The 25,408-nt window shown below is 38.6% G+C and overlaps 1 protein-coding gene across 4 annotated transcripts in view; it reads right to left on the bottom strand.

Annotated features, from left to right (window-relative positions):
- The window catches only part of LDAH (lipid droplet associated hydrolase), a 106,596-nt gene that overhangs the window by 4,571 nt on the left and 76,617 nt on the right, over nucleotides 1–25,408 (bottom strand). For 2 of the 4 annotated variants that reach the window (XM_015622750.2, XM_015622751.2), the window contains one exon: nucleotides 11,211–11,293. In XM_015622750.2, the coding sequence (XP_015478236.1) occupies nucleotides 11,211–11,293 (83 nt within the window). Of the gene's footprint in view, nucleotides 1–5,630; nucleotides 7,949–9,799; nucleotides 9,949–11,210; nucleotides 11,294–25,408 lie in introns of those variants that run through there. The other 2 variants (XM_033513077.1, XM_015622752.3) reach the window with 2 other exon arrangements.

The raw sequence follows: 25,408 nt of genomic DNA on the forward strand, positions 1-25,408 counted from the left end.
TAAATAAATGGACCCGCTGGGGTAGAGGTGGGCTAAGAGCCCAGACTTCATTTCACAAACTATTACAAGGTTTTGTCTAACTCACTTTTCTCTTGCTGAAGTTTGCCCAAATCTTGTACATTATTGACTGTTGGCTGTATCCAAAATATAGTATCTCAGTTGCACAGACACCAACCCCAGTTATACTTCTATTTATGTGCAAAACATAGAACATAAACCATCCCATGTTAACAAACATTATTGGTTTCCTTTGCCACTCACTACTTGCAGAAAACAAGGTGTGTTGTTTGCTCTAGCAGAAAATTTCTTTTGATTTTGCCTTCAATTCATCAATCACAAGATGTCACACTAGGAAAAGTTTTTCAGAGAAGCCTATGTAAAATGTCCAAATGCATCCAGGCCTTTTGGAAGCAAAACATCTGACCAAATTAAGTTTAACCCTGGGTTTCATTACAGAAATAGATATAGAAATAAATACAGATATAGAAATAAAGATTATGAAACTGAGGGGGGAAAAAAAGCAATGGAGCAGCTCCAGTTTAATGGAGCAGTCCTTGAAATAGTCAGATTTTTTGAAAGGCAAGTCATAGAGACTCATCACATGATCATTTAGAAAAAGATGAAAAGCCATTTACACTTACAAAGGTGGATAAAATACTTGGCTTAGTCTGCATACACTGTGAAGTGGGCTGTTCTCCAGGTAGGGTTGTAAACTTGAGAACTCACAGATTTGAAAATGCCTAAATAGAAGATTTATGTGCATTCTTAGCTTGCCCCTGGTATATTTGCATTACAGTTTAATCTTTCACTGCATGATCCAAAGGATCCTTGACTCACTCAATCCACTGAGAGGATGACATTCAGCTGATGAGCTGCTATTTGGTAGTACTTTTCATTTTAAATTCTGTGTGCGGTCTGAGTATTTATTTACTACATACTTCATGGTTTACAGACAGGATTTGTTTTCTTTATGCTCTGCATTCCTCTGGCATGCACTATTACAGGATTCACATGCTCACATTTATTAATTTAGTTTTGCAACACCTTAACAACAATTTTTATCTTCATTTTGCAGGTGGGGAGCACAGAAATGAATGTCAAACTACATTTATTAATTTGAAAGCATGCAGTGTAGAGTGAAACACCTCAAGCTGGCTTTCCACAACATACTGTGTGTGCAGCACTACACAGAATTGACTATACTCAAAGGACAGCACTCCTGGACTGCACCTGCAGGTGTTCTGAAACACTGTTTATCTGTTTGATAATATACATTTCAAGGTCTTAAATGAGATATTCAGAAAAATGAGAACTAACTGTGACTATGAAAAATATCGATGACTTTGCCAAGACCCCATTCTTTTTAAAGTTTAGGTGCCTTTATCATGAACTTATTCACTTGTATTTCAATAGGAATTTTACCCCTTCTGCCACAGATGAGGTAGGAGTTCAGCATCCTGTTGTTTCCTTCACTACATGGCTCTTTTGGTTAATGAAAGAAGAAAAAGGAAAAGGGATGTTTTAATGAAAGATCAGTGCTTAGAATACTTACACAAAAGGTGTCTGAATTGAGGTCAGTGCTCCCCAACTGTGAAATGTTTGGTAATGCAAGTGGTTTTAGCAGAACTTGTGTGTACAGTCTGCTGGGCTTCGAGGAGGTAAACCAAACCCCAGGTATTTCACATGTAGCACCTACAAGTACTGCCAACAGTGTCAACACCTCTAGATTTGCTGCTTTAGGCCTCTGTTCCTTAAGGTCATGGTGTAATTGAAAGAAGCAGCACTGTCAGCTTCTGGCTGGAGGAACATGGGACACCTTCCTGCTGGTGTCACATTGGAGGCATCCAGCACAGAAATTAATAGTTTGAAAATCTATGGTGTGTTTTTGAAGCAAATGTTCAGTTTGTCCATATTTACCATACTTTGGTTACCATATTTTGGACCACATGGAATCCCTCCAGCTGAAACTAAAGCAAAGATGCTCTTCAGGATCACACTTAAAAAACTCCAGTCACCAATGGACATTTAGTCCATGAGACCAGACAACTGTTGGCCAAAGTAACAACTCTCTCAGGTACCTCCACTGGGAACACCAGGTCTTCTCCCCTTACTATCCATCTCTACAAATTCCCTTCTCTGCTTCTGTTCTTAAGGTAAACATAGTAAATGGCATCTGCTGAGAACAGGAACAATAAGATCTTGGAAATTTAGGTTCTATTCCAAGCAGAAAAGGGCAGAACTTTTACCAACTACTGCTCTTGTTGTCCAGTCATTTTTCCACTCTTTACAGGTATGACTTCATTTGTCTTGTACCTTTCTGGTCTCAAGACTGCCCTACATATACCCTCTTGGTTCTTTATTTCAGTTCTATTCTCCATATCTCATTATTTCCAATTCTACTACTTCTGCTTCTTGTTCTAGTCCCACGCTCTTGCCCTGCAAAATCCAAATTTTAGTCTCCTGGGCCCTCCATCTCATTTTGAGTCCTAATTCCAATCCTAGTTGTTTTTTTCTAGAGCCTCTACTCCCTGCACTGTTCCTCAAACACCTCTCAGAGTATCAGTTGTTCCTGTCAGCAGGGCTGGGTTCAGTTCAGCATAAAAACCTCTACGTACAGGTCACTGTACCATGGTGTTTACAGGTATACCAAGCATCCCAATTTCTGTCACACATTCAGGAAAGATGGCCTTGCTGTGGTAGCTCAAATCCACCACCTCATATAGCACCAGAAGCATTTTTTGGCCAAACAAACTTTGGTTCTTCCTGCCTCCTCCTCCTCTCTGTTTACTGCTCCCTCACTAGTTGCCTCTTTACTACCTCAGCACGTGTCTCCTATACACTGGAATGAGAAGATTCCTTCTTCAAGCTAGGAATTGCTACCATGAGAAAAAAATGCATTTTCCCAGAGCTTTATTTGTACACATTGAAGAATCCTTTGGATTGAAATAAAACCAGTCAAGGTAGGACAGACACTTGTGTCACATATGCAACTAAGTAAGGTTTGGGTCTATTAAAACCAGCTAAGAGCAGTTTTTAAACAGAAGATTTGGGAAGTTTGATTTGATGCTGCAGTTATTTTGCCTGCTTATTTCATGTGCAGCTGTTGGTGTGTGCATTCTGTCCATGTCTGGACACCCAAAACTTTAACAGAAATGTTTTTTAATTGCAGAATTGTTTTCAAAATGCTTCCTTTTTACTGGATTATGAAAAAGAGCAAGGCTGCAATCAAGGTGTAAATTTTCAGTGATTCAGATGCTGGTACATGGCCTAGGAAACCTGACAGCTACTTGACTGCCATTTGTGAAATGAGGATCTCCTTTTCAATGACAAAATTTATCTGCTCTTTGCCTGCATCATACATAGACATGAAATAGACAGCCTTTAAAAGGTCAAGCTCTTTCCTAATACATTTAAACATCATAATTTTAGATATATTTACAAAAAAGTTTCCAGAATCCATCTTCCCATCTTAATTTTAACACCAGGAGCTTTGCTATTGCAGCAGGCAGGCAGGAATAATTAACAAACCATGTGTAACCAGAGACACATGGGATCTCCATTAATGTAGGGAACACTGGCATGCACTGTATGGCCTGCATGGATCTGTAAAGTGCATATTTTCCTGTGGATGGAGGATGGCTGTAAAGACATCTTGAGGCAGCACAACCACTGCACCAGCAATGGAAAGCTGCTACCAATCTAAGCATTCAGTAATGATGAGTCAAGCCCCCAGAATAATCAGACTGGCTTAAAAATAAACAGATTTGCAAAACAATAAATAGGAAGTTCTTTCTGTTTTTGCTGTTGGCTTAAACTTTCCAGTATTTGCATTTTTTTAACTTTTTTGCCATGAGGGTGAGAGGATTATCTTTTGCTCTTTTGCAATATTGAATGGTGAGACTTCCAGATATTCCTGACTCAGAAGGGAAATGGCAGCTACCACTGGACATGACAAAGACTTTATGATTCCTGATGCAATATCCTACTTGCTATGAGTGACTGAAACATGTCCTCCTTCAGGATCTGCTGTTGAGGGCACCGTGAAGAGGATGTGGGCTGTTTTTGCCAGCCATTTCAATGTTGCATTTGAAATAGTTATGCAATTTCTAAACTTCAAATAGCTTTAAAATAACAGTAGTGTTCTTAGACGATGATTTACCATTAAATGGTTCAGAAGTATTTTCAGCCTTAGCTTCTGTAAAATAAAACACAAATCCAAATAGGGCTCTGTCAGCCTCATACCCTGTAATATGGTATGTGTACTCTGACACTGCACAATGATGGCAGCTGCTAAGTAAACATCAAAAGAATCTGAGATTTGTATCAACAGGATGTTTACATTTTAAAGAGTTTCTAAGAAAATAATAAAGATTTCCTGCAGTTGACTCCACTGGCACTTGTTATAGTATGTATGACAGTTCACAGAAGTAAAAATTACAGAGATTTATTTTTTGCCTCTTCTGTAATTGTCATAGACCAGCACTGAAAAACAAATCAAAAAAGTTAAAATATATTAATTGATATTTTTCTATCTCTCTGGAATTTGGTACATGTTATAACAATTTTAGGATCTTATTGCATAGGCAGGCACCACTCCAGCTGATGGCCAAGAGTGAAGGACTGATCTCTGTGGATATAAAGGAGTGGCACATGTGCAATAGCAGGACTGCACCAGTGTCCTTGCTGAAATCCTTGTCTCTGATACACTCATATTTTATCGGTGTTACTCCCACATGCATTCACTGGCTGCCCCAGCAGCTTCTCTCTGGGTGACATCTCTTGACAGTAACCAGCCAGCAGTTTTATTTGCTCTTGGCTGAAAACTAGTTTCAACCACGGTTTATAGAAAATTACTTATCTTCTCTGAAATTATGAGAGTGTCTCCACCTTCCTGTGCCGAAAGAACAGGATAAACGACATGGGAACAGACTGGTTTGAGACATTTTTAAAATTTGCTTCAGTTGTACTTTGGTTTTTGGGAATCCAAAGAGCTGTCATTGTCCTAAGAAGCCCTAAATGCTTTGGGATCTGGTTCTCTGAGATACCATCTCTCTCCCTCATGATCCTGCCATGGTTGAGATCATCCAGTTTGATGGTAAGGTCCTGGGAACCTGCTTCTCAGCTTGTTTTACCAGAACTGGGTTTTCTTGGCTTTCCAAGGGTGGTGTCACACCAAATGTTTTCAGCTGGACTGTTTTGAGAAGAGGCAGTTGACAATCTGGAGTCCATGATGCTCTTTCTAAATACCGACCTGTAAGACTTGTAGCCAAGGTGTAATGGGTAGTTCAAGTGCTTGTGGTGAGTTCATTTAACGTAATGGTGGACAGCACTGTTAAACTGGTATAAATAAGAAACAAAAACACCTTCCCTGTCTGAAAAAGAAATGGAGAAACATTTCACTATCAGAAAATTTAGGATGCAATCCCTTAGATAGGGCTTGATGTAGCAGTTACTTTGCATGTGATTCCAGGTGTGTGAGTGCTCTTCCCAGTTTCAAGTATGGTGATCTACACAGTTTTCATGCCTTTATTTGTGTTGAGACTTGGTAAATCAACAAAGGGAAGAGGGCTTCTCTTTAACTCTGCTGCAGTTTATTATCAACACTACCAGCTGCTCTGCACACAGACACATGAGATCAAGAAAGACCACTTTTATTTCCACTTTCTCATCAATAATGATGTGTCAAACTTAATGCAAAGTAAAACTGTGATTTAAAAAGGATGCACAGGATTTATCAACAAATCAGGGTGATTAACTTATTTATATTATCTATTTTACTTTTAAAGGCTTAAAAGCATTTTGAGAGTATATATTTAGACGTGTCAGGAACATGAATATTTCAGAAGTCAAGTCTGTATAAATAGCAAAATAAAAACAAACAGACCTGAAACGACTATTTAAGCAATACTACTGCTGGGATAGATTCTTTCAACCATATTTACTGCAAACAGTTTTCCCCTCTGAGTATCAGCCTGACACTGTCTACATTCAGTGGGACTTTATGGTTAATCAGTCAAATCTCTCTTGCAACAGCAGGATCAGCATCTGGCTGCAAAAGGCAATGTTCCCCAGTGGTGTGCACAGTAGGAGGTAAGAAATAAAGGGGTAGTAAGGGGTCAGTGGTAACTTTTAAACGTTCTTCAGAAGGCTAGGGAAATATTGCTGTCTTTGCTCATTGTGTGCAGCATACATCTTATACCCATCTCAAAAATTTTGGAAATTCTTGTCATCACTTCTTTACTAGAATACTACACAGCACAAATGATGGTAACAGGTGCTCAGTTACAGGGTAAGTGAAACATCACAGGTAAGTGTATTGTGGAACATTGATTTTTTAAAATGCTCACTGGGATCCTTTTCCCCCAAGGAGAGAAGCTGCTGATCCCTGATCAGGCATCCTGGGCACTTCAAATAGAAGGTTGTGGAGGTTAAATGACACAGGCACCAAAATCCCCGAGCATATGTGCAACTTCCCTGGCTTCAACTCTGTACCTCCAGGGAGTGTGGGCCAGAAAGGATGTGAGACCAGCCAAAAAGAGAGGTGATCTTGGCTAGAGAGAACACTTTGCACCTATTCAGAAAGTGTTTGGAAGGTTTTTCACAAATGTAGGCAAGCACCTCACTCAGGCTGTGGGCAGGTAAAGTATTTGTAGCATTCCTTTAAGCACAGATCTTCAGATCATGTTCCTGTCACTGGGAATAATTACTAACCCCCATGGATGTCTACAGTGACTCAAACAAAAACACTGGGCAACATCAAAACAGCTGCTTCAGGGGTCAAAATTGTTCTTGGTTGCTTAGTTTTAAAAATTTCTGTAGCAAGGATAACTTTTGCAAAAGAAAAGCCTAGCACTTCTCTGTGGAAAGGAAATACTTAATTCTTCAGCCTTTAAATCTCTGCATGTCACTGTTCAGATGATACTCTTGGAGAACACATTATTTATGGTATCACTGGTGTGATATAAACTTGCACTGCTTTAAATTCAAAATACACCACTGGAATAAGCACAAAATAGTAAACATAGACTCCACTAATTCAGTTTTTTCAAAACTGTACTTCTTTCCCACTTAACCATCTATACATGGGTGATGATAAACCACCTACAATACAAACTTCCACAGTTTGAGTGAAAATAAGTTAATACATCGATAAATTTCCAGTTTATATCTTTCTTGTCACACAACAGGTTGGGGTTTTTTTCATCTTTGTATCTCTACTTCAGATGTTTCCTGTATTTTTCTTTATGCAATCAATGCAACTGCTACACCAGACCACTGGCAAAAAACTCAAGGAACTTAGATATGTTTTTGGTTTAACATGCCAACCAAAAGAATCCTGATTTGCAGTTGGAGGAGATGGTTTATGATCTTAAAAAATTATGAACCACTATAAAAGTTCACTGATGCAAGAATTCCTGAAGCTTGTGGAAGCTCTTCAATGGATTTCAAAGGGCTTTGGAGCAGATCCTGCATTTCAAAATAGGACTACTGTGTTATTACACATGGACTAATAAACCAGCTATATCTCTCAATAAATACAAAATCTGAAGGGTGATTAAGAGAATTTCCTCTGTAAGAACCCTAGTTTTACCCTTTAATTAAATTACCTTCTTGATTTATGTAAGATTTTATTTATTATAATCAGTTTATATGCTTAGAAAAAGAGTCAATAAGGTGAAGTCTTAAAAGAGAGCATGATGCAAACTTAAAAAGCTAAATGCTGTAGGGAATCACTGTAAGGAAATATCATTGTCCATTCCAGGCTTGCTAGAGAATGCCCAACACATCAATTATCCTGTGCTTTTTCATTTTTTAAATTCTGTTTGTAGAAGCTCCATGATGCTCAGTGCTGATCCATCTTTTAAGAACATGGAATTACACCCACTTCCTTTTGTGCAGGAATTACAATAAACTTCCTCTAGTTCAGTTGTATCTTTGCTTCCAGCTTCTGTTAGGAAAGGGAGCTGGTGTTATTACAGTGAAAGAACGTGGGTAGCTCAGCTGCTTTAGACATGATCAGCTAATAATTAACCTCCAGAGCTGAGGAAATCTTTTATCAGTATCCCTTACCTTATTTGTTTGGATTTTCTGGTTTATCACAACCTCCCATGTCATTGCAATATGAAGCTCAAATTCCTGTACATCCATGTACTGCTTAATCCGGACAAATAGTTTTACACAATATTTCAAAGGCTCTATCATATATTGCTTTGTTAGAAGACAGGTCTCCATCCTCCTCATACAGTTCTACTGCCATTTAATGTGCACAACTCCTGACTTTAAAAGAGTTTAAGTGAAAAACCTCACTTAATTATCCAAACAATATTCCAGGTCCCATTCTTTCAACATAAATCCAACCAATTAACTTTGTTAGACTAAGAATCTGCAGTCTGGTGGTAAAATTTCTCCTGGTCCCTAGCTAGTATTAATTATAGTTAAACCTGGACATGGAAAGATTGGAATAATTTTATGTCTCTTCTTTCAGATCACAGAATGCAAATAAGATCCAGAAATAACTTTTCTATTCCACAGCAGCTGGCAAAGTCAGGTGTTAAGATTGGCTTTTACCATATGATCACAGTGACTACCAAACAGTATAAATTTTTTGAAGTAACAACTTGCCAGCTCTATAGCAACTTGGACTATAGTTCCTGTTTTTATAAACTTCCAACCTTTATAAGTTAAGCCCATTTTTATTGTCAATACTCTTCAAATTTAACATGATGCCAACTGAATATTTTTCCCTTAATTCTTACATTCCCAGAAATTACTAGAAGATGAAAAAAGAGAAGCATTTAGCTTCACTTTTAGACCTGCTTTTTCTTAAGTCTGCTAACTCTTACAAGCTTGCTTCAGCTTTTTGTCTTCTTGTGTATGTTTGCCACATATGTATGAGGACATAGAAGAATCAATAGAAGAAAGTTAACATAGTTTTAAAACAGCTCCTGCTTGCCAAGGCCATGCTTAGATAGACAGAGTCAACAAAAGCACAGATGAAGCAGACTAGTACACATGCAAACTCTTACTGTTGGCTATGAGCCTTCATTCAGTAGAAGAAATTGGAATTTTTGTAATGTGAAGCATTTGAGAGACCACCTGAAGTCACTGGAGCTGCAGCTGATTGTCACCACCACTGTCCCACCCAACAAAGCATTTTTGCTTAACTTCAAGCACATGTGTTTAACATTTTGTTAATGTGATTAACATTTCCACAAGCACCTGGAATCCTGCTCCTGCACTCTTCACTTTGTGCCCTGGCAACAAAGGGACCTGCAGTCCCTCCCTTCAGGGCACTGACAACCCTCACCAGCTTTGCCTGGCCCCCAGCCCACACTCCCTGCACAGGGCTCCAGGGTCTCCAGCTCTGCCCTTCTTTAGTCTCAGCATCCCAAGCTATAGAGTGGAGTGACTCCAGCCCCATGTTGCAGACCAGCAGCAGATCTACACTACACAGCATGATACCTGGATGGCTCCCACCTTGCAGCTTCCCTTCCACCTTGTCTTTGGCAATCCCTCCTGGATAGACTTTGAACTCACGTTGTAGCCTTGTCTCCACTCCTGTCTCTGCTCCTGTCCCATTTTGCTCCCGACTGGATTCTCTGGAGGGATGCTGGACTTGTTTCATTGCTTTGCCTTGTCTGGGACAGTCAATAGATCCTGTTCCCGTGCTCTGCTCAGGTACTGTGGGACTGCATCTTGCTTGGAGAAAGCACTGCCTTTGTGGGGTCAGCCTTGCTCACTGTTCAGGGAACAGGCAGACCCTCCAGCTCCCTGACACTTGGAGGGGTGATTCAGTCAATAAAATCAACCATTTTCCTTGAATTCACTGAACTTTGGATCCATCCATGGAAAGTTTCATTTAAGACAATGGGAGTATTTGCAGTCTGCAAGATAAGCCCTTCAATCTCTTCACTGAGATTCCCCATGAAGTGCAAAACTTTGAGTGCTCTGCAACAAAAATGAGAAAGCCCAGGCATGCCAGGTACAGTGCAGGGATCCCTATTAATGTGTGCTACTTCAACTCCTTTAAAATATGACCATACCTTTCAAAGTGCAGAGAAGGCAAAGGGCCTAAATAAAAAATAAGTCTATTTTCAGCCACAAGAAAAAAGACTGTTTTATGAGATGAACTTTATACCATTTCTATTTAAAAGGCACAGAGTTATTTTAAAGAGATTTAGGACCTCTGTCCTAGAAAACTCTGTTCTCTGAGGAAAATCTCTTCTAGTGCAAAGTGCTAAAATCATTCTTCCAGCAAAAAAGACAGGGATGATATAAAGAAATAGAGACAAGGAAGGGGACATAGTAGAATATGTTATACTGATTATCTATTGACACAGAGGCTATCTCAATAGAAGTTTATTAAATGTGACAGTTTTCTGGCTCATAAGCCATCTGGAATTGTCTGATCACGGTCACAGTATTAAATTATCTCAGCCTCCAAAACATGGTGACCACAAGGTGACCACATCAGAACTCCAATTAGAACAGTTCCTGGGCTGTGCCAACCCCTGAACTGTGACTGGGAAAATGTGATTGGTCCAGATAAGAACTTTACAGAATCTCTTTCAACCATAAATCCATACAGACAACAAAGTTCAGTGTGAGAAAGGTCCCTGAAATGAATTAGTTCACCTAAAGAGCAGTAGCTCCAGCCTCTGAGGAATTTCTTTACATTGCAGACCAGTGGCTGAAATGGTGGAGCCATAACTTTGCTGACTCCTCTCTGTTTCATTTTGAAGCCACAGAAGATTAAGCCTGCAGAATGCCATGATAACAGCTGAGACCCCACAGCCCAGAGGATACATGCTCTTCTTAACCTCTCCAGCAGCAAAGTCAGAGGATTCAGTCCATCAGTCCCTCATGTCCTGGCTGGCCACCTGCCTGTGATCAGAACCCAGGTAACCACAGGCCCCACTGGAGACCACACCTTATGCCCAGCCAGAACACAGACTTCTCCTCCAGCAAGGAAAACAAACCAGATGGGTTGGTACAGCTAATAGTAACAAGTGCTACATTTGCAAAGGTGTGGATCAACACATTTTAAGGCTCAGTGACCCTTTTAATGGCTTCTCCAAAGTTAATGTGATGACACTAACAAACAATCAGAATTGAACCTGCTGAAATTCTGGCTTTGCACAAATATAACTGGGTATAACATCTCCTTATGTATCTGGGCTTCCTTTGAAAACTGAGGATTAAACTGTTACCTTCTTTAAATTTTGCTTTATGGTTGTACTGTCTCTCTCCACCACCTTCATCATTTCTTGGCTTGCCATGTACAAGATGTTGGCTGCAGAAAAAGAAACAGGCAATAATGTAAATACATATCAAAACTGTTAGAAAGAACAATATGGATACTGCAAAAAAGCAGGGCAACTAGAGCAGTCATCATCTTGACAATCCCATGGAAAAGAATGCCACTGACAGAAGGAGCAGAGTTTATCTCACCCAATCAAATGATTAAAAAGGCATACAGACTGAATTAAGTTATATCCTATTATTTAATTCCATAATTAATGGAAAGGATCTTTGGATTGTAACTCCATCTATCCTACAGACTTCTCAATCACCCTGTGGTGATGACTCTCTCTTGCTCCTGACCACAGAACCTTTCACTAGATGCTTTTAGAAAGGTAAAGTGAGTACGAAAATCCCTAAGAAGGGTTTTCAAGACTGAGCATTAAATACAAAACATACATTACAAGGCATTAGCAATCAGTAGATGATTAAATTATTGACATCTCAATATGCAAGTCATTCAAACATTCAACACAACAAAAAATAAAAACAATGTTAACTACAAATATGTGGTTGTCCTCCATAAAATTGATGGTACCCATCCAGTCAGGACTGGACTGGACACCAAACATCTAAGCCTTAGCTTTCTGGAATGTAAAAGATTAAAAAAGAGCTTAGTGCAATTTATTTTGAGTTAATCTGCAAGATACTGTCTCACAGACATAAATGATTGAGTCTAACATTCAGACACATAATTAATTTTATAAAGTCTTGAGTTCTGGCATGTCCCATGTATGTTAGACAGCAATGGGAACTAAGCACTTCTGCAAAGTGGGCTGGTTTGTCTGGATGCCTAAATATTCACCAATTTAAACATTTTGACACAGAAGGATCACACTGTGTTCACCTAGCCTGACTTTTCATACAACAGAACCCACAGAAACTTGACATACAGTCCAAAACCCAGCTTTGAACAAGAACTGCAGATGATGAATTCTGCTGCTAAAACAAACCTCATGTGTTCAACTGCAGAATCAGGAGTTGTTCCATGCATTATGTTTTCAGAATATGAGGGAATCTTCAAGGGGTGTTTTAATAAGGGCTATCCATTTCTGTCATCATCATGCTATACTGAAGAAATGTGAAGCCAGCTAAAGAATTAGCACTTCTTTTATCTCTTTTTTTGGACCAGTCAGCTTACTGGCTTATAAAATGGCCAAACCTCTCTTGACCTCTGATCACAGAGACATTCATAACCTATATATGGGAATAAATGAAAATATTCTACTTTCTCACCAGTTTGTAAAACCAACATGGCTAAATTATCCAAAAGCATTTCAATTTCTAGGTCTCAGAATGCTTGAAAGTATTTTAAAGTACTAAATCCTCTCCTGAAAAACAGGAGAAAATGGAAATATTCTGGCAATTTTTAAAATCTGAACCAATGAAATTTTGTGCACAGGTAGTTAATGACAGTGTTGTATCTGATGCTGCTTTGAGACAGGAGTAAAACATTCTCAAACTGTGGGATAGAGGAGGAAATGTCAATCACATAGGTCACATCTTTGGTGGTGACCAAAACATGGAGTTGGCTGAATTCCAGCAGTATTCTAAGGAAACAGAATGCCACTGGAGAGATGAGAGATGGCACTGGAGATCAAATGTTAATAGACAAAGCCAGTGCTCTCAAATGAAAAATAAAATTCCTAGGAAGTAATATCTACTTCTGAGCCAGCCAAAGCAGATGCAGTTCAGTTATAGGCCTGCAGAGCTCTGCCTTCTTCAATTAAACACTGAATGCAGCTCATGCAAGATCTTCCTTTCCCTGACAAGATGAAAGGGTTGATAATGAAAGGGACAATCCAAAAAATTTGCTGCTCCCATCCTACTCTGCAGAGAAGAGGTGTCTCTGTGAAGTTTCATGACTAGCAACCCAATCATCCAATCCTGTGGTGCAGCTGGCAAAAGTTGTGCATCTACAGCATTGTTGAGCTCATACCCTGACACTGGCTTGTCTTCTTAATTCAGCTCCAAACTGATGAATTAAACACCAGGTTTTTAGAAGGACACACTTTGAATGCATCTTCAAAAATCAACTAGGAAAAAAATAAGAGATAGGAAAGACAACTGGAACAAGTCCAGGGGAGAGTCACTAAACTGTCCACAGGGCTGGAACAACTCTCCTGTGAAGACAGGCTGAGAGAATCAGGGCTGTTCAGCCTGGATGAGAGAAGGATTTGGGGAAGCTTTATAGCACTTTACAGTATCCAAAGGGGCTGCAACAGATGGAGAAGGTATTCTCACAAGGGCATGGAGTGACAGGACAAGGGGGCCTTAAGCTCAAAGAGGGCACGTTTAAATTGGATATTAGAAAGAATTCTTTACTGTGAGGGTGGTTCAGGCTCTGGCACAGGTTGCTCAGAGAAACTGTGGTTGACCCATCCCTGGAAATGTTCAAAGCCAGGTTGGATGGGGCTTTGAACAACCAAGTATAGTGAAAGGTGTCCTTACCCATGGCAGAGGAGTTAGAACTGAATGATCTTTAAAGTCCTTTCCAATCCAAACCATTCTGTGAGTCCATAATGAGTAATTCCATATGTATGTAATTAATTTCCTATTGGGTTCTGCTTCTAATGTGGTAACTCTATGACTTCAGTGCTCACAATTATTACCTATAAATGAAGCTGTTTGCCAAAAGCCCTGCTATATGCAGGATGTGGAGAGCAGCCCTTGCTACTCTAACTGCTGGTGCTTCAGGTGACCAAGGTGGCTCACTGGATTTAGAAGATTTCACAAAGCACTAAGTGCAAGAGCTGGATTTGGCAGGGTATCTGTGGCAACAGGACTTCTACCAAACACACTATACGAGGATCTCAGTATGTCAAGACTTCTGTCTTCCAGCCCAGAATGCAGTTCTTGTTAGCAGGCCACAGCAGATAGCACAGGGCAGTCAGAGTTTCTGCATTACCTTGCAGTACCTGCAGTGGATGGAGGCCAGGGATGAAAACACCAATGGCCCTCAGTGCAGAACCCGACAGATTCAATGCTACTGGGACTGAGCTCTCCATGCCCAGTTCAGTCATGCAGTGGGAACAGTGAGTACTGTCCTGCTCCCCTTCTCCCATCTTCCTGGTTCCTCTGTCATACTTCCTGTTCTTGGTGCCATTTGCTCATTGCTCTGGGTGGTTTGTGTGTTTTTTTCAGTAAATAATAAGAATTTTAGTGGAATTCACACACGTAGCAAACTGAGATTAGTCACAGAGATACTTAGGACAGCAAAGACAATAAAAGCAGTACTTCAAAAGGAAATGTCTCTGAAGGTTTGGGTACTGTGCAAGAAAGGGAACCAGGAAGGCAGGATTAAGCTAAACCGGATGACCAGCAAGGTTCAAGAGTCTATTTCAACCAAACAGGAATCCTTCAAATTTTGGAAACATGATCCTAGGGAAACCAATAAACAGGAACTTAAACTTCAGCAGGCGTTAAGTAAGAGGAAATTGCAAAGAGCAGAAGTAGGTTTCCAAGAACAAACATTAAAGGATTTAAAAATAAACAATAAAATATTCCTTAGGTATATCAGTCACAAGAGACCTACAACACAATTTGTACAAGCTAAGAGAGCAGCTAAAGAAGATAACGATGCTGTTTGGAAGATAAATTACTTTCCTTTATGACATCCAACTTTCTTGTTCAATACACTCAGGAGGTTTCTGCTCTCTATTCTTTTTCTGGAAATAACAATTTCTCTTTGAGTAGTGAGATATTGAGAAGTAGTAACAGCGGAGAGAAAACACAGAATACATCGGGTATAGAAGGTTTACTTAAAGGTTTGAAAGAACTCTAAATAGAGAATTGCTGAGTTAATAACAATATTGCTACACAAGAATCACCCTGTTCTATGGCTTTGGGAGAAGAAAATACTATCTAATTGCTAGTGATTTGATAAAGAAAAATAGGATATTACTGGTCTTTAAATTCTTCAGTATGCACAACCAGATGACAAAAATTACAGGTCTTTTAAAAACTCTCTCACATATGACACAACAAACTTTGTCTGGAATTAATGATTTTTAAAATGAAAGGCTGTAATATGATAAGGAGTTTGGAAGCAAATAAAAAAAAATAGGCTTAGATAATTTGGTCTTCATAACAACAAAGAACGTCTAGATTAATCACAATTTTAAAATAATAAATTTATAATAATACAATTAAAATAAATAGTAAAAAATAATACAATTTGAAATTTTGTTTTAAAATCTCTAAATAATCACTGAACACGCCTGGCAAATTGATCATTTTACTATGGATTAAATCACTACTCACTATTTTCAGTGATAAAACCTTCAGACCTTAATTTGAATTAAATTCCTAAACTGAGATGGAATGAATCCTGGCCTAATATTCTTGTCCAGCTTGTTATTAAAACAAATGGGTACCTTATTTCTTAATGATCTAGTAAATGGATAAGTACTTTATTGAAAGCATTTAAACAGGACATAATGTTAGTCAGTTTGTGAGGAACAGGCAGTGAGAATGTGAGAGAGCCAATGAGAAGAGAGAAAAAAGTCAATGCACTAATGAAGTTCAAATTAAACAAATCAAGATACATGCAGAAAAAAAAAAAAACAGAGTAGTTTTTTTCCATTACAAGGTTATAAATCAATGCAAAGAGTGTAATCAGAATCCTGGTGTTCACTATCTGCATTAACTCAAAAGTCCAATCAGATCACATACCAAGTTTCACAAACAGTAAGAGGAGGATGATACAAAATTCTGCAGTACCACTACAGAAATCAAACCATGTGACCACACCTGAAGAACCCTATATTCTGTATGCTGACAGCCACAACCCCTGAGTGACACTGCAAAACTGAGAATGATGGGGAAAACAATCTAAGAAGTACAATTAAAGATCTGTTGCCATCATGTTCATAATAGTTTATGACACACTGTCTCTCCCTTTCTTAGAGCACAATATATTTAAATACAAAACAATAAAAGGAAATACTTTTTAATGTCATATGCAATTAATTATGAACCTTGCTGCCACAGGAAACTGATCCACACACATATTTGACACATTCACTTTACATGTGTTGCCCTGAGCTCCTCTAATTTTAAACACAACTAATAAAATTACTTTTAGGGCAAATCTCTACAAAGGCCAGAGACCTTGTACTTACATCAACCTAACCTTTTAGGCATTCTCTACATCTGCTACTACTCTTTCTTGTTTTCCTGTGGACATGTCCAGTGGCTCATCTCTCTCTTGAATTTTACTGATGCAGAATTTCAGCTCATGCAGTGTGTCTCTCTCTTCAACAGCAGAGCTGCACCTCTTTCAGCCCTTGTGCCTCTTCATAGGTATGATAATCATGCCTCATTTTACAACACGTTAACCCACATGAACTTGTGACCCACAATATGCCCATGATATTTTCTTGTGGAACTATTTCTTAACCAGTAATTTACCACCCTTGTGAGATATTTATGTACAGAACAACTTGGCTCTTTAAGGAATGATAGCATTCTCCTCTCCTTGCCCTCCAGCAGTTCACTTAGCTTGTGAAGGTCACTTTGATCCTATCCCTCTCCAGCATTTCTGCAGCATATTCTTCTAGCATGGTGCTTTCTGTAACCTCAGCAAACACACACATTGTATCCCGCTAGTCACATCCCTAAGAGCTACTGAATACTAAAGCATGAAGATAACATTGTTACAAAACCCTACTAGATACATCTTTCCAGTTCCAAAAATCCACCAGAATCCGATTTTCCAGGCAGTCATACATCAGTCTAGTAGGTGCTTCAGGTATGTTGCACTTCCCAGACTTTCTTAGAAGAACATAATGGGAGATACTGCAAACATTTTTATTAAGGTCAAAATATCCTAAATCCACTGCTTCCCTCTAATCCACATTACTGTAAGATGTTTAATGTCTGTGGAAAGCTGTATTTAAAGATATACCATTATAAAGCAGGAACAGTAACCTTCTCTCTTGCTGCTGTGGAATGTCAATCTGGGCTTCTTCAGAAAAGCTATTTTTCTCAAAAGCTAAGTCACAAGTTCAGGGAGAAATCTCTCTGCTATTTCCTAATGCTATACTCTGCTAACCTTGACATTTTTTGAATATTTAGTTCTTTCCTTTTCAAAAAAACTTGTTCTTTTTCCTTATTTCATGAATACCAAGCACTTTTTCTAAGGAAATAACTCAGAACTTACTTCTTTTGTGTGCAATTAGAAAGTAATTTCAAAAGGCTCTTGAGGATTGTTACTTTGAGCTTTTCAGCAGCCTGAAAATAAGGCTGTGAACTGGATACAACCAGAAGCTGACACTTATAAAACGAATGGCCTCTGAAATCTTTCACTAGGTTTGAAGAGGAAGGCTGTCCTATGATATCACCTTCTCAGTGTTTGCTACCTGGTGTTACTGGAAAGATTTCCAACCTGTGCCAATGCTTGCTTTAGCAGGAAATCTCTAGAGACTCCCAGAATCATTAACAAGAGTCTTGGGGAAAAAAAAAAATTATTGGCTTTTATTGTCATAATTTCAAGTAGAATATAAAATGCAATGTAGAGCCCACATGCTGAACTTCCTGTGTGAAGCTGTTTCACCCAAACAGGCAGAACCAGTCACTGCACAAAATAAAACACATCCAGAAACCTGCAAGAAGGACTATGGCTCAAAATTCAAGCGTAGGAAATGCACATTGTGCTGTGTGGAAGCTCTGCTGGAGCTGTGACCTCAGTGTCCATGTTGGATTAGGGTGAGTGTGTGGCCTCAGTCTGTTTGGCATCCACCACTATCCCTCACTGCTCACTGAAGAGAGAAATATCCAAGGTTCAGTAAAAGTAAAAGAAGACTGAAATTAGTATTCTGAAAAATCATTACATGTGAAAGGTAAGACTGTGGGACAAAAGGTCCAGAGGCCTGAAATTTTTCTGAACTATCACCGAAATCCTCTGAGACCCTGTGCAAATTAAAAAATCCCTATGTCTCAGTTTTCTCATTTTAAAAACATGCTTCAGGCTGCTGTGACAATGAAGTGTGTTTCGTAGACTGTGTTAAAAATACTTGCAAGTGAAAAACATTTTGTAAAAATGTCTATTAATTAGTCCTTGAAAAATATATTTCTTTATCAATAATGAAATTTACAGAGCCAAATTTATCATGTTCCTTTAGAACTGCCCACTACTACCTTGAACGTTGCATTTTACAGTGATCAAGTAACAAAATCTTCACAGCTATCCGATGAAGAAAACCTCAAAAACAGAACCAAGGGTTAGTATGAAAGTACCTAAAGTCAAAACATGCCTCTGTGCAAAAACTCTGCTTGCTGAATTTAAAATCTTTCTCTGAACTGGTTTAGTGAAGCCAATAAAAAAGGCTTGGAGGACCTAATACTGCAAGCCAGACACTTGTGCATATGATGTGCTGTCTCTTTGCTTTCAGCAGGAATGTTTGAAGTGCCAGTGTTAAATATATTCAGGATGAGAACTGTCCTGTGGTTTGAAACTGCTGTGTCTTCTGTTAGCGACTGACAGAAATAAGCTGGCATAAAATGAAGGTGTATGCAGTGGTTGCCTAAGCTTTATGAGAAGTTGTGCACTTGTAGAGCTTCCTCCCAAAAGCAAGCCAGTTCTACCCTCCTGAAGAGGTAGAACCTTCACCGGTGAGAAACCATGAGAACATTCAGTGTCTGAAGAACCCCACCAGGGCACAGCTATGATGGGATGTGGAAATGAGATTAACGTCATTTACATTGGTTCTTTTGATAACTTGGATATTCAGACCCCAAAATGAGGAGAGTGTTCTCACAGACATGAGTGTGAGTGCTCCACAACTCACAGTGGCTTGAAAGCTCTTAACTGTGCAAGGATAGTTTGCAGTATCAGGGCTGGAGGGAAATCCTGTCTCGCAGGGATATGACTTATAAAGCCATCTCCTTACCCACTGGGGGACATAAACTGCAGTTCTCTCCTGAAAATACTTTGGAAGAAAGGAATAAAAATTATTTTTTCTAATTCTTTGCCTGGAAGGCAAACATTCAGTGTCTTTGCACTCTCAATTCCTATCTAGGAAACAGGCTCATAACAATTTGGCTTTGAACCATCCGAGGATTTCTAGGAAAAGAACATGTAGAAGCTCTTTAGCTTTTCCTGTAAACATCTTTATTGCTTATTCCATATGCTGATCTGGTTTAACAGTCTAAAGGAAATTTGAGTGGGCTTTATTCTTAATTTTCATGGTATAATCCCATTACTTCAAATCTGTATATGCAAATCTACTTTTGCATGTACTGGACTGTTGCATGATGAGTCAGCCTGAGTCAGTGGGATAATCCAAAGCACAGAAAGCGAAGCTGATAACATGAATTTTTTCCATTACCATGGCCCTTGTAAATATTCCTTCATGTGAGTTTATTTCTCACAAAACAAGCAAAAAAATGTGGTTGCAAATCTACAGAAACTGGCCAAGGTACCTGATGACAGCTATAGAATCCCAAAGTTCATTATGTTCTATTTCATCTCAAGTTGCTGATATGCCTTGTAATTCATAACCAGGTCACCAAGATTCAATAACAAAAAGAGGTAGTGTTAATTAACTATCATAAACAATTAGGCCTAGAGCTTAAAAATGAATCAAAGTTTAAACAGGCAAATACCATGTTTATTGTGTTCTTAACACATAAATACCTTCTTAACATTCTGTAACTTTTTATATGCAGATCTTTTATAAACACAGATTACCTTGGAAATGGAAGGTTCTCCTTTATTCCCAGGTCAGGCTTATGAAATTTACTGCCAACTTAGCTTCTCCCCATGATCCTGCCAGTGACCTTTTTCCGCCACTCTCTCCATGGATTAAAGGTGATTAAGGATCAGTGTCAATTCAGTCTCATACATTTGCTAAGCAAAGTCGACAAACTGTGCCAAAATGTGTTTGATTTATTTGTGGGGGTTTTGTGATAGAGGACCCCTGATTGGACTCAAATCAAGGATCCAGAAAAGAATAGAGTGCTTTATATCACTGGTAGCTCTTTAACTCAAAGTGTCACAGCAAAGACTTAATATCCTTCAGCTAAATTATTAGTTTTCACGAACAATAATGACTGAAATCAATCAATCTTTTCAGTGCTTCAGATTATTTAATCACTAATTCAAGCAGCCAGTTGTTAGATGGATACCTGCATCTATAGAGCTAGACTTCAAACACATTGATACAGCCACAGTGTAGCCAAGCAAACGATATGTGAAATAGAAAATTTCCTGAGTTTTAAGAAATACATGCCTAGCATTATTATTATCATTGTTGTTTTCTAAAGATTTTATAATTATATTCTAAACCAATTTCTATGGGTATCAAGAGATCTATGCTAGAACTTGGGAAGCTGTGCAAATTTCAGGGAAGAAACACGTTTCTAACTCAGAACAGATAAACTTTGTACTTGATTCTTGAAGCAATACAGAGACTTCCAGTTCTTGAACAGAAATATGTGTTTTTCCTCAAGTCTTTAAATTTCTTGCTTGATTATTGAATATCCAAAGATTTGCCTGTTTATTTGCAAGAAAAAGATTAGATTAGGGCTAAATTAATCAAAAACTCACATTAAAACTGAGGGGTCACACTACGTCGTTCAAGATAATTTGGAACTATGTCTTTATGGATAGAACTCTTGAAAAAAATTACTTACACACGGTGAACATATCCATGAAATATAAAAGGTTATGAATTTCTGACTTAATCCTGATAAACTTTCAGAAATATACATGCCCTTGATTAATTTAAAAACAGCTCTGTGCTATAGTGCTGTGACTAGAGTTCATTCTGTGTGGTTTGCTCTGTAGTCTGTACATTAATTACATAAAAATGATACTGTGTTCTTTGCTGGGCTAATAAAATTAATTTGCTGTGATAGAAAGAATAGACAGAAAGAGATGCCATACTAATGAAACAAGGGACAATAACAAAGGAAAAAAAATCCCTTTCAACTTCATTGCCTAATGATTTTCAGGAAATCATCAAAATAGTTCCTTTTCCAACAAAAATGAGTGGTTGTGAAGATAGCCCCAATCTAGACAATTTAATGGATGCACACACACATTCTTTAATAGCCTGTTCATCAGACAAACATAAGACTACAAAGGGTTACCCAAGCTCACTTCATTTCCCTACTGCAGCTGGCTTTAGATTATCTTGACTCTGTCAACAAGATTGTGGTTGTAAGTGTAAATTTATTAAGTCCTACAAATCAAAATACTGTTCTACTTGATAAGTTAATAGGAGCTATGCTCTGGAATGGATACAGGGAGAAACACAAAGTCAAATTTTTACTTCAAGGTCCAGATAGTACGGTTTCAGCAGCATCAACCTTGGAAGAACATACTGTAAGAATTTCTAGTGTGGACAAATTCAGAGGATTTGTTGCTTTTGCAGGTGCAAATATATGCTACATCTGCACCAGTATATGAAATGGAGCCAGGAACTATTCTGAGGCCCTAAGACCAAGTGGAATAGAATGGCTTGTTTCCACAAAATTAGATTCTTCCCCAACCCAAACTGCTTATGGGGACAATGCATGGCAGTGCTAACTCAACTGAGCCTGAATACTAGGAGAATGCTACTCTTGTACATTTAATCAAGTATACTTTAAAGCAAGTACATATGACATTACAGGACTGTAAGGAATCTCCATTGGTCTCTTTTTCTTGAAGTGAATCAATGATACTATCTTATTTTCAGGAGATACTTATGCATCCTGCCATTAGGAAGCACAAGATGGAAGTTTCATTACCTTCATAGGAAATCCCATCTAGAATTCTGCTCATATCATTAACTAAAATCTAATCTGAATCACTTTTGTTCCCATGTACTCCATTACATATTACCTCATCTACCATGGGCATGCAAGTTAAATTACTGCCTTTTACTTGAAAACTCTTTCTGTGTTCTTCAGTTGGCTCCTGTTCAGTGCAAACATCTCTGTTTTATACCTGTCATAGGATTCACCTGATTAAATGTGGGTATCTAAAGCTTAATTCTTCTTTCTTCAGTCAGAGGAAAGTACACGGTTCATCTCATCCTGAAGTACTGACCTAGATAGATTAGACAAGTGTTACCTATTTCTCCACTGACTATAGCAGGATTTTAAGGGGATTAGTGAATGAATAGAGCTTTATGTAGTAAATGTGTGAAGTATTTCTGTTCTAGCACAGGTGTTACCCTTTTGTGAAAACATGGCCAATCTGCCTCTTGTAATGCTCTGTATCAAACTCTGTCACAATTGCTTTCTCTGCTCTATTACATATATATTTAATACCTATATATGTATGTAAAGCAATGAAGAAGAACCAGCTGAACAGTCCATGTTGTGGAGTCCCTCCTCTACAACCATCAAGCACATTATATACTGCACTTCAGGTAGCTCCAAATTTTCTTAGAAGCCCCATAAGTCCATCTGTCATGCTCTGGTGGACATAATATTCAACAGGTCTCTCTTTAATATGTGGATGCAAAGACAAGCCCATCCATCCACCTCCTTTCTTCTTCCTCTTCTTTCCTGAGAGTGTGAGGTCCCTTCACATCGATATTCCAGCTCTGTCAGTTCTCTCACCTGTGTCTGTTAAGACAATTAACTCATAATTTTGATGTTTTTTGAAGGTTTGCAATGTTATTTTCCATACTTCAGAAATTTACATGACCTGCACATCACCTGCCACATCTACCATCTTCCAGTAGTCCTTCTGTACCTTATGATTTTCTTTCTCCACCATAATTTCAGAGCATTCATGAGCACAAATTTTCTCATTGTGATACAGAGGGTTTTTTTATCTTTTCCCTTGAATTTATCACTAAGACTCCTTTACTAAATGTTTCAATGTTAATCACCTTTTCATTGCTAAGGAAGCCAAAGCTCCCATGACACTGGTCTGACTGAACATGCTCCAGCCTCTGTGGATACTTGAAAATATTCTTTCAAGGAAGAAGAGTGGTTTTAACAGCCAAGTCTTATGCCCTGTGAAAAACAAGAAAGCTCATTACCCTATCATTAGTCTCTCTACAGTTTATTTCCACACATCTTTCTTTTCCATATTGACACTGCAGCTTCCCAGGACACTTCTGATGCTCTGCCTTACAGAACTATCATTTACTGTCAAATTTTTTCACAGACTGAATCTGCTATTTCACCATTTGCCATTTAATTTCTATTACTGCTATTACTTCAGACTCTTGCTTGTGTTGGTTAAGGACCACAGCAGAGACTGGGGACATCTTTTGTCAGGTACTGGCAGTACTGACATGGAAAACCTGAAGTGATGCTTTCTTCTGACACACAAGAAAATTCCACAAAATCCTCCACAAATTTTTAGTCCCTTTCTTGCAGAACACTCCACTGATGCCTCCCTTAGCAAATCTCCCTCACAGCAGGATAACTTCACAATAATCCATGATCACAAAATGCTTCAGAAATATTTTTAAATATGCTAAATCACAACTTTAAATTCCCACCCCTGGCCTCTGTAAAGGTAAATTGGATAATATAAAATTCAATTGAAAATTTCCCAGTAATTGCAGCCAAAGGAAGAGTCCCAAGTGGCTGACTGGATTTTTTTTTTTTTGCATCTAAGAAAGAGTTATACTGCATGGGAATGCTAAAGGTCCCAGTCAAGTTGGCTTTAGAATCTCAGAGGCTACTCAGGCTATCAGGAAAAATATAATTTCTGCTCCACAGATTTTACAGTTTATTTATAAATGTGTTACTGCTGAACATCGAGTTCAGACATACACACAGTTTTGCTTGTCCTTCTGAGGGACTACGAGCAGAGGGTACAAGAATAAAATTATTTGATTTCAGTGGGATGATTATTGCCAAAGACTCTCCTATGAAGGTAAGTTGAGAGAGTTGGGAGTCTTCAGACTGGAGAAGAAAAGGCTCTGGAAGACCTTATGGCACCTTCCATTAGCTAATGGGGAAATAAGAGAGCTGAGAGAGACTTTTACAAGGGCGTGGAGTGGTAGGACAAGACGGAATGGATTTAAATCGACAGAGAGCAAGTTTAGATGAGATATTGGAACAAATTCTTTATTGTGAGGGTGGTGAGCCTGTGGGTGCCCCATCCCTGGAAGAGTTCACGGACAGGTTGGCTGGGGCTTTGAGCAGCCTTTTCTAGTGGGAGGTGTCTCTGCCCACAGCAGTGGGGTTGGACTTGGATTATCTTTAAGGTCCTTTCAAAACAAGCCATTCTGTGAGTCTGATTTTCATGTGCTGCAGAGCTCATATGTACTTTGACATGCTGCAATACAACTCTTTGAAAAGTACTCTAAAATCTAAAGCAAAGTTGCTTAAATTGAAAAGTAGAGACTAAATGCCACATTTGTATCAAAATCACCTGCAAAAGTTGTCAGAATTTTTCAAATTAAGTTTACATCAAGAAATATACTACTATCTGATCACATTTTTTCCTGTTAAGTTGCCTGTCTTACTGTAAGGTTCCTCAGTGAAATGTAACATTAGTTTCATTTCCAGTTTATCCTTCCCTCTTGAAGAAGCAATCTCTGTCATTCCTCTGAAGAAGTCAGAAAACAGTGGTAAGAACTAATAATACCAAACAGCACTGTAATTTCCTATGGGGAAAACATATTTTCTACCGGTAATTATTGCCAACAGCAATCTTGGAAATATCGTATAACTTATTGTTTAAAACATCAAACAGAAGGAACTGCTTTGTATCAAGGATGACTAATGCAGGAACATGTGCTTCCACACATGCACAGACACATTAGATAAAATGTTGATGTTTAGAGGTTTACAAGATATAAACATTGACTTTGGGGTCTGCTTAAGTTTACACTTGAATTTATAATGCAAACATAGCAGTTAATGTCTAACCATGATGGACATGGAATAGGCAGAAACAGCTGCATTGTTACGGACGGGGTTCTCCAATCTGCTTGGTACTACAGTTGCAGGAAGATCAGAACTATACAAGAAAACAGTCAGCTGTGCTTGAGAAAGCAGAGTAGAGGCTAAAAGCAAAAATAAAAAGTTATTCAATGAATATACCCAGGTGCTTTACAAACAATAGATGCTTTGTTGGGGAGTGTGAAAAACACTCATTTACTTTGTGTGATGAAGCATGTGCAGATGAAGTGCCGTGTGTGAT

Source organism: Parus major, chromosome 3 (genome assembly GCF_001522545.3).
Source record: "Parus major isolate Abel chromosome 3, Parus_major1.1, whole genome shotgun sequence".
NCBI lineage: Eukaryota > Metazoa > Chordata > Aves > Passeriformes > Paridae > Parus > Parus major.